The 10,304-nt window shown below is 35.6% G+C and overlaps 1 protein-coding gene across 1 annotated transcript; it reads left to right on the top strand.

Annotated features, from left to right (window-relative positions):
* The first annotated feature begins 494 nt into the window (after window positions 1-494).
* LOC112028295 (nudix hydrolase 20, chloroplastic) lies at window positions 495-6,938 on the top strand. The gene is made up of 9 exons (XM_024060969.2): window positions 495-877; window positions 1,049-1,113; window positions 1,957-2,143; window positions 2,351-2,431; window positions 4,061-4,186; window positions 4,444-4,523; window positions 4,656-4,771; window positions 4,925-5,045; window positions 6,633-6,938. Exons 1-9 carry the CDS (start codon window positions 572-574, stop codon window positions 6,700-6,702), a joined length of 1,152 nt encoding a protein of 383 aa, XP_023916737.2. The 5' UTR covers window positions 495-571; the 3' UTR covers window positions 6,703-6,938.
* The last annotated feature ends 3,366 nt before the right edge of the window (window positions 6,939-10,304 follow it).

Genomic DNA, 10,304 nt, shown 5'->3' with positions numbered 1-10,304 from the left:
TCTGTGCTGTGAAGGCAATAAGATGAGTAGAAGCAAAAAAGTAATAAGGATTTGTGAGCAAAAGTCATTAGGTGGAGTAGGTGGGAGAGGGCATTATGGTAAAAGTAGTGTGAGGCACTTTTCTTTTCCGGCTTTTCCTCCCAATTTGGGAGGATAAAATTTGTGGGCTCGGGAGAGAAAATTTTCTCCCGGGTATCCCTTTCTCCCTATTTTCTCTCTTTTGTCAAACAATGAAAAACACTGTTTTACACTCTATTTTCCTCTCTATGTTTTCCATTCTCCCTAAATTCCCCCCAAACAAACATAGTATAAGAGAGGGGGAAGGAATGGAGACAAAAGAGAGAAAGAGTAAGAAAGAGAATAAAAATTAGGGATAAAGTTGTCTTTTGAGGACTAAATTAGTAAGTTTTAAAATGTTTTGGATCTATGTGTATTATCACAAACCTCTGGGTAAGTTTGTGAAATTTATCCAAAAAGAACTAATAAAACGGCGTCATTCGAAAGCCTAAACTCGAATCGATTGCCAGTGAAGTCGTTACTCGTTACATACATCCCTCTTCCCTTGCGTGAAATGGCGTGCAGCGCTTCCAATAATCTTAACCTCTCTCACAAAATCCGATACTCACTCGCTTCTTCCCTCTTTATCTCCAAATCTTCTCATGCTCTTCCCAGTACATTTACGACACCGTTTCCTTCTCCATCTCACACTCATAAATCAGTAAAATTCAGTACCCGGTCAGTTTCAGTTTCACCCTCCAATACATATACATTCACCTGGGACGACGTCGTTCGGATTTCTCAACCGGATAGCGTTCCACATGATTCTTCGGACCTCTCAGGCTTCTTCCAGAAAGTCAAAATCTGCAATCGCGGATCGGTAATATTCTTTTGTCTGTGTATTTTAGCCTCAGTATTAGTAATATTTAAGCTTAATGTTTGGTTGCTGAGATATTCTAATCAGTCGGACCGTTTGGTTCATTTCCTTTTACTAAATAAGTTTTTGTTTGCGCTCCCAAACGCCCACACAAAATGTTTGAATTTGTTGCAGGAAAAGCAATCTGAGTTTCTTCCATTTGTCATTGAAGACCAAATCGCTGGTTATATTCATAATGGGTAAGGCAGGCTTAAAAAAGAAGTTTATATTTTCATTGATTTGTCTTGGATAAATTCATGAAAATGTTTGACAAGCTATATGTTAAAATATTGGTTAAATTTTTTAAATTCATCATTTCTTAACGGTATAAGCATTTGGGATAACGGGTAGTTTATGGTAGTATTAGAACAATTGGTCCTCAGTTAAAAGTTAAAACAGTGTCTCCACTCTACCTTCAATTTAAAAAGGTTAATAATCCCATTCGTTGGGCCCACTTATCATGGGTGAGTTTGGGACTTTGGGTTCACCCATGTGGGGGAGTGTTAGAATAATGGTTTAAGTTTAATGATTAAATTCACATTTTCTTAACACTTAATGTTTTTGGGACAAGTGGAGTTTATATCTGTAGAATTGGTTTAGTTCTAATATATATCAACCCCACCCGCCACAATCTTGTACCAGGTAATCCAGGAGAACTCCTAGTGAGGATCGAATCAAGGATGTTTGGGTCTACAGCTCAACCCAAGCTTCCAAGCACTAGGCTTCATCCTGATGGGTTGGTTTAGTTCTAATATAATTTGGACAAAATATGAAACCATTTCTAATTTAAATGGTATTTTATTTCTATATATATTTAGTTGTTTAGACTTTAGGCTTATTTGACTAAACTGAAAAACTGTAAAAACAGATTAGTTGGCCAACTTGGCCAGGTTCTATGACTTGCCAAACAACCCCTATGAATTGAATTGCTCGGTCCTTTTTTTTAGGGGAGGGGGGGTGTTGTATTACTGAATCCATTTTGTGGTTATATTATGCTTGAAACGAAGGAGTAGGTTGATCATGTACTTTTGAAATTTGTGCAGTTTTGCTAACCATTTAAGGAGGTTCAAGGATGTGTTTATATTTCCTCAAGATAGTTCTTATGGAGGCCGCATTGGCAGCCATGTGACCTTACACCCGATGCTGAGGACACCCGATGATAGGACTAATGCAGTTGGAGACGTGGTCAAATTTTTGGGGGAAGAACTAATTCCAGGTATACGGAACGAGGTACTAGTTGTACTTTAGTGGCGCATTTATTCCCTCCTTTTTTCTTTTCTTTTTTTTAAAATTTTTATTTTATGTGTCCTAGTGAAATGTGAATGTTTTTGTGTGTATGTGTGTACAATATGTGATTGAGATTAGATTCTTTGGGTCCAAGTTGTGGTAAGATCTTTGTTCCCTTGGCTAACTATGTATTCCACTAATTTCAATCAGCTATACCCTGTGACATCATCCTTTGGTGCACCAATATTTTTTTCACTGGAACGTGCTGCAGCTCCTTACTTTGGAATAAAGGTGTGTTTTATGGAATTGTGGAATCTCTTTTTCTTTTGGATATAATGTTGTATTGAGACATAGTTGACACCAGTGTCTATAGTCCTAATTTTTTTAATTGCCTTTCAAATCTTTTTAGGCACTTGTACTTTGATTTGGTTCTAAATTTTTTAATTTAAATTTTGTCCCTCTAAAAAGAAAAAAAAAAATGGTGTTTTCTTTAGTTTTTATGCATTCAATTGAGTAGCAAACTCAATAGCAAATACTTGGTATCTTTCTGATGCTCTACTTGTAGTTTCTAGAAATAACTATTCCTTACTCAGCTATTTATTTATTTATTATTAATTTTTTTATCTTTGTCGACTAAAATCCCTTAGATTGGCCTCAAAAAAGGTGTTTCTGTCATAATTCCTACTTATTAACGAAAATAAAAAATGGTGAATGTTTATTGTTCACCTTTTGGATATGAATTGTTTTCGCCATTCAGCTCAGCTGAACTCAACCATATGTTGTTTTTTTTTTCCTTCTTCATTATCTGCTAACATGTAAATACTCCTCACCAGAAAATTAGTATTAAAAAAAATGTCCTCAAGGAAATTATCAATGAGCTCTACATTTACTACTAATTAGTTGAATATTTAATTGAATATGTTTTTCTGTGAAGCTAGGTAATTTATTGTGAGTTTGCTTCACGTGGGTTTTTTAGTAAAGTAAACATGCTAGTGAATCAATCTTGTCAAAGAAGTTTGATGATAGTTTCAGCCAAGGGATTTTCAATGATAAGTGACTACGAATTGAGTTTTTTAAAATAAAATTAGATTGCAAAATTTATCTTATATATCTGGGTTTCTGCTAATCAAGCCAATCATCTTTAGGCCGAATGGCATCTCTTTCCTCCATAAATATGGGGCTGGCTGTGAGGTCATAGTTTCAATTCTATGTGAGTGCACGTGAGTTGTATATACCTATAAACATAAAATGGGTTTCTGCTAACTAAAAAATGCATGTACTTTTGAAGACAGTGAGCTCTTAGTGGTAAAGTTACAATTTTTATTTTTACAGAGCTTACATGATGAGTGAGACCAAATTTAATCTCAACTGCATTGACAGCTTTCATATATTTTATGGACCATCCGAATTTTAGGTGTTACTTATTTTTCTTTTCTCCTTTGGTTTTTCTTGTACACTCATCCTTTGTATGTCTTCCATGCACTAAGGTTGCACCCCCTTTTTGTGATTTTTAGTCATTCGTTTACTCATATATATATATATATAAGGAGCAATTCACTGCATGCTAAGTAGATACAACATATGTGCTTTTTGACTTCTTGATTGCCTTTTGATTTATTATTAACTTTGCGAATGTTGTCAATTCTGGTACATTGGTCCAACTGGCTTTAAACTTCTTCCTTTATTTCGTTTTTGGCACTACAATCTTTGGTAAGCCTATGGACGTGACTATTACCATCTTATTTCGTCCCTGGTTGTGTGTACCACTGATTGATGGCTGAATGATAATCAATCTTTGAACATGCCAAGCAATACATCCCTTTTTTTTTTTCCTTTTTGATTGATGAACCTGACTCTACGATCATGTTTCTGATGGATATAAGTTATGCATTCTTTTCTCTTATGCGTTCCTGTATACAGGCTTATGGGGTTCACATGAATGGCTATGTTGATAAGGATGGGCAAAAACTTTTATGGATAGGGAAGAGAAGTCAAATGAAAGCCACTTATCCAGGGATGCTTGATCATCTAGCTGCTGGAGGACTGGTTTGTAATGATTGAATTATTGATTAAAAACCTGAGGCAAGTGGAAATCTGGGGATTTCTTCCTTGCTACATATTTTTGGAAGTAATTTACTTTGTTTTGTAGAAGCAATTTAATAGAGCTGAGTAATTTATGGCCATTGAACAGGAATAACAAACCATAAAGCTAGTGTGAATAAGCGATTCTACAACATATTTTCTGGTTCATATTACGTTCATTACAATTCTGTGCCCTCATATTTCCATGTTGGCAATGCCAGCCTTATGGGATTGCTTGTGGTGAGAATCTTGTGAAGGAATGTGAAGAGGAAGCAGGAATACCCAAATCCATTTCTAAAGAGTAAGTTTTCATTTGCCATTTCATTATCATTTCATGTTACCTTGCTGTGGCAGATGCCTTTGATTGAGAATGGATTCTCTCTCTCTCTCTCTCTCTCTCACACTAATGAGATGATAAATGCTTCTCTTACAGGGCTATACCAGTTGGCGTTGTTTCCTATATGGACATTGATGGTTACAGATATAAGAGAGATGTTCTATTTTGTTATGATTTGAAGCTGCCTGCAAGCTTTAGACCTGAGAATCAAGGTAGGCCAATCTCTACCTTCTTCAATTGCTCTTATCAGTTCCTAAGGTCAAGTCTCGTCATTTGATCTCAGTAATGACTATTTGTTTTATTTGATTTACTGAGTTTTCCTATAGAGGATTTTATTCATTTGTAAATGTCTTGTTGAGTGACAGATGGAGAGGTGGATAGCTTCAAGTTGATTCCTGTGACACATGTAGCAAACGTCATACAGAGGACACAGTTTTTCAAGCCAAATTGCTCTCTTGTCATCATTGATTTCTTGTTTCGACACGGGTATTTCTCTTAAGCTTATTTTCTTACTTTTTAGCAATTGGTTTAACAAAAAAAGTAACACACATTCTTTTCTATGCACTGACTGTACCACTACCTGACAACTGCAGCAATACCAATGATTTTCTGCCAATAGCCATGTACTAGTTTTGGCAACAGACATGGTAGTAACTAGTTGCCATCTTGCCCAATATCCATCATTAACAAATTATCGAAATGAATATTTCTCCTGATTTTTCACAACCAAGCTCACTTCATTTGTCCCCCACAAACACAACCCCTCCCCCACCCCCCCCCCAAAGAGAGATGTTCTATTTTGTTATGATTTGAAGCTGCCTGCTAGCTTTAGACCTGAGAATCAAGGTAGGCCAATCTCTACCTTCTTCAATTGCTCTTATCTGTTCCTAAGGTCAACTCTTGTCATTTGATCTCAGTAATGACTATTTGTTTTATTTGATTTACTGAGTTTTCCTATAGAGGATTTTATTCATTTGTAAATGTCTTGTTGAGTGACAGATGGAGAGGTGGATAGCTTCAAGTTGATTCCTGTGACACATGTAGCAAACGTCATACAGAGGACACAGTTTTTCAAGCCAAATTGCTCTCTTGTCATCATTGATTTCTTGTTTCGACACGGGTATTTCTCTTAAGCTTATTTTCTTAACTTTTAGCAATTGGTTTAACAAAAAAAGTAACACACATTCTTTTCTATGCACTGACTGTACCACTACCTGACAACTGCAGCAATAACAATGATTTTTCTGCCAATAGCCATATACTAGTTTTGGCAACAGACATGGTAGTAACTAGTTGCCATCTTGCCCAATATCCATCATTAACAAATTATCGAAATGAATATTTCTCCTGATTTTTCACAACCAAGCTCACTTCATTTGTCCCCCCACCACCCCACCCCCCCAACACATTGATTTGTTACTTCATTTTCATTTGTTACAGCTACCTTGAAAAATGGGGCATTTGTTTAAAGCCCTTATATATGGGGAGAACTAAAACTTTAAGCTAATGCTGAATTTGACTAAAGCTTTCTTATATGTCCTAAATTGTCAGAACTTCACATATGAAGGTTGTTTGGGGAGAGTGGGAACCTTAGCAGATCTAATTCTTGACAAATTAAAAAGGCCTAGGGAAATCTGAATATGATTGCAAGTGCATCCCCAGTGGCCTCTTCACATTCATTGGGCCCTTAAATGGTTCTTTAAGGGTTGATTGTTTCCTACGAACTTCCCTTGTGTGTCAAATGCCATTTGGGAAGACTCAACAAAATTAATTTTTGGTTCAATACATTGATGTTAGTAGTGAGAAAAAAGGAAAACAAAGGCAGCCCACAGCCCCAGTGGCGTCACTACCACAATGAGCAAAATCTGGTCTAATTGACTTTGAATAATAATATGCGCCATTAAGTTAATATATCTCTTCTAATAAATTGCCTGGTTTTGTCAATCTGCAGGTGTATGAAATGGCTTTTTAATAAACAGACCTATAGTATAGTTTCTTAATGAGCTGCTATGAGTAGTACATCTATCGCATAATTTTAACCTTAAAACCAACTTTTATATTCAAAATTTGCAGGTACATGAGTCCTGAACATTTTGGATACTTAGATCTGCTACAAAGTTTGAGGAGTGGGGATTGCTCCTAATCATTCTGTTTAATTGTATTGTTTTCCTTTGTTTTTTTAATATCTATTTTAACTTTGGCTAATTATAGTCTTATGAAGGAAGAAAGGGTTGGGTGTTGTAAGAATCAATTTTTTATTAGTAGTTTCCTGTATCTTTTGGGTGAAACTTGGGCCAAGACATATTGTGAAAACGAAAAAAGTTCATGCCACCACAATTATTGAATGAGAGATATGGCACTCCCGTCATTTGTTTGAAAGTTTTCTACAAAGGACATTAACAATGTCTAAAGTGCTCTTTGCAAAATGGTTTTCATAGGTTATGCGTCATGGAAAAGCCACATATTAATCCACAGAGTCTCAAAAACCTACCCGAAACCACATCCACTCACCAAATTCTACACACCAGCCCCAAACTGTCAGCTAGCCACCAGCAAGCCTTCCCTTGAAAACTGTCTTCCCCACAACTCAAAAACCCAAAGCCTTTTCTTTTAGCCCCAATTTGAAACCCCTGTGATGCTGCCTCAATTGGCAAGGTAGCCAGCCAAAGGCCTTGTAGCTGAATTGGTACTTCCTCATGCACAAAGTGCTTGGGGGTCTAGGGGGGAAAGTGTTTGAGCTGCGGGGTTAGCAGCATTTTGTAATTATCTCTCTAAAAAAAAAATTGGCAAGGTAGCCATGAATTGATTGTGGTTGAGCGAGCTAAAGAACTCTACAAGGAGGCTGTCTGAGACAGTGGCGTGGTGTATGTTGTGTAGCCCCCCACTTGAAACCGTTGCAACGCCATCATTGCTGTTGGGTTGGGCACTAGGTTCACCTAACTCACTGCATTGAAAGAGAGCAAGAAAGAAAGATTTGTTGGGTTAAAAAAAAAAATAGTAGCAAATTCTTTAGCTTTGCTACGGTAGTCAACAATGTTGAATTATAGTAACAAACCGGAAAAGAAAATTGTTTTTTATTTTTTTATTTTTTTATTTTTTTGTGGGGGGAGGAAGTAGGGAGCCGAAGGAGCTAAAAAAGGGTTTTGCTCACCAACAATTTGAAAAAGGAGCTAAAAAAGGGTTTTGCTCACCAACAATTTGAAAAATGGGAGTTTGTTGGGCTCATTGTGAATGCTCTAACGAATTATTTTTCTATCATCCTATGTCCATAAGATAAAAAATTCAGGAAGACTATACAGCCTATACTGTTGATGCATTTACATGATAAATTGTAGAAGCTTGAGTGAAGCCCCACTTGTTTTTTTTTTTGTTTTGTTTTGTTTTTTTTCCTGATTATTAAATCATTTCAACATTTTCGAATAGGTTATTTATTCCCTGATTTTAAGAGAGAAACAGTACATGGATCAAGAAGCATTCACAATCACTCGCAAGGCCTAATGTAACATATATGAACTCTCGGGGCCCAAAATATTTTCCAACATCACAAATTCTATCATCAGTCACCAACATCATGAAGAAAATACCATACACAAAGTTGGATAGCTTTTGCTTACGTAAAATCAACTTATTTTTTGCAGCTTACAGGAGATTTCAATATTATCCACAATCTATCTTACTGATGCAACAGGGAAATACAATGGAGGTTGCCAATGAACTTAAATAAACTTATTTTTTTGTAGCTGACAGGAGATTTCAATAGTATCCACAATCTTTCTTACTGAAGCAATAAGGAAATACTATGGAGGATACCAATGACCTCAAGGTCGATAGGCAAGTCCGGTTCACACCTTGCATTTAAAACCCACTGGGGCCAAAGCCCACCTTATATAGCCCAAATAAAAAAGGAAATAACTATGAAAGTCATAACGCATCTGTCACACTCTCAACTCCTCAACTTCTAGGCTCAATGGTTCAAAGAAAGTTTCCACTTCACCATGATTTACTTCCTCCAAACTTCCAGGATTCCACTTTGGGTTCTGCAAAGATAATCATGAAAAAATCTGAGCATAACACATCAAAGATGTTCTAAATAATTACCGTCAACAGAAGAAACTGAAATATAACACTAAAGATCCATAGAAAATGCTCCTAAGCATGAGCATAAACTGCTTAGCCTGTTAGGGTGAATGCCCCAGACAACTAATTCGGATAGGGTTAGTTGCAGATAAGTGTTACTAGCTAAAGGTAAGTCCAAAGGGCTCTTCTATAAAAAGATTCCTATGTTATTTATTTAAATAATAAAATATTTAAAAAAAAAAAAAAAACACTTGGATGCTGCACAAAAATCATGTTTACCTAAGTATGTATTGCTATATTTTTTTTAGCAATAGTGAACAAGAAGAGCAACCACATCAGCATGTGTATAGTATTCTAAAATAGAAAAGGTACCCATTTTACACATTTTGAGCAAAAAAAACCTACATCAGTGGTTGTAAAATTGTGCATTTATGCACAATTGCTACAGTAACTGTGCATACTGTAGCTCTTTTATTTAATATTTTAGTATTTGTTTCTCTCTCCTCTCTGTACCTCTGACTCACCTCACTTTCTTTTTCTCATTTCCTTTCTCACCTCACTCTCACCGATCAACTCTCTCCACAACCCACGTCGCCGACCCAAGGTCGCCAATTTGTTGGTTGTTGGGTTTTTTTCTATTTTTTTCCCTATCGCCGATTGTTGGTTGCTGGGTTTTTTTTCTAGTTTTTTCCCCATCGTTGATATCCTTTTTTTTTTTTTTTTTTTTTTTTTTTTTTTTTTTTTTTTTTTTTTTTTNGTAATAAAGTAATGGATATTATAAAAGGAAACTTATGCTCCATGATAAATAAAGAAAAGAATTAGGTTAGGAATACTAATTTTTTTTTTTTTAATAAATGTGAAATATTACAAATTTTACAAAAAATGATCTTCTTTCATTTTATCTTTTTAAAGGTTAATATTTTATTTTCTAAATCTGACGTTGTACAAATTGCCAAGTAGTTAAAAATTTTAAATAACATGTTAGTCAGTATACCTTCTTAGAATCTTATTTATAAAATTTAATTTGAACCATTAAATAGATACAAATTATACCGTTCAAATAGAGAGCATTTGTTTTTCAAATTTTATTATATAACATTTAGAAATTGATATGTCACAAATTTAAAAAAAAAATAATTCAAATATTTATTTTTTTTCGTAGTAAGTTTAGCCAACCAATCCTATGACAACAAAAGTCAAAGAAAGGCTAAGGGAAAAAAATAAAAAAGAAGAAACTGCTAGGAGGGTGAGGGTGAGGGTGAGGGTGAGTAAGAGAAGAAACTGAAATATTATAACTTTTAGAAATCTGCATTGCTCATTGTACAAGGATAGGAAAGAAAGAGCATTCCTATAAAAGTCAATTTAACAATCAATATTCGAAGAGTGCAAATTGTGTCGGGATGTGGCGTAAAGCATGAGATTTACGCAATTATGCCTTCCAATAAAAGAGCTCCACTTTCAGCAAAAAAATAAAATAAAAGAGCTCCACAACAGCATTTTTCCTAAAACGTTAATACAACTGGCCACACTCAATGACTACTCATTTAAATCATGCCATTAACACCTCTCTCATCCATACTCCCTTCCACAGACCAACAATAACTGCCACAGCACCACTGCTCCAATTTCACCCTCATTCTGGAAAGGGCAACCCACGGACTAGACGGC

This window comes from Quercus suber, unplaced genomic scaffold (assembly GCF_002906115.3).
Source record: "Quercus suber isolate HL8 unplaced genomic scaffold, Cork oak 2.0 scaffold_247, whole genome shotgun sequence".
NCBI classification, from domain to species: domain Eukaryota; kingdom Viridiplantae; phylum Streptophyta; class Magnoliopsida; order Fagales; family Fagaceae; genus Quercus; species Quercus suber.
Note: the sequence above shows the minus strand (reverse complement) of the source record. Positions and strands in the feature narration are given on the sequence as shown.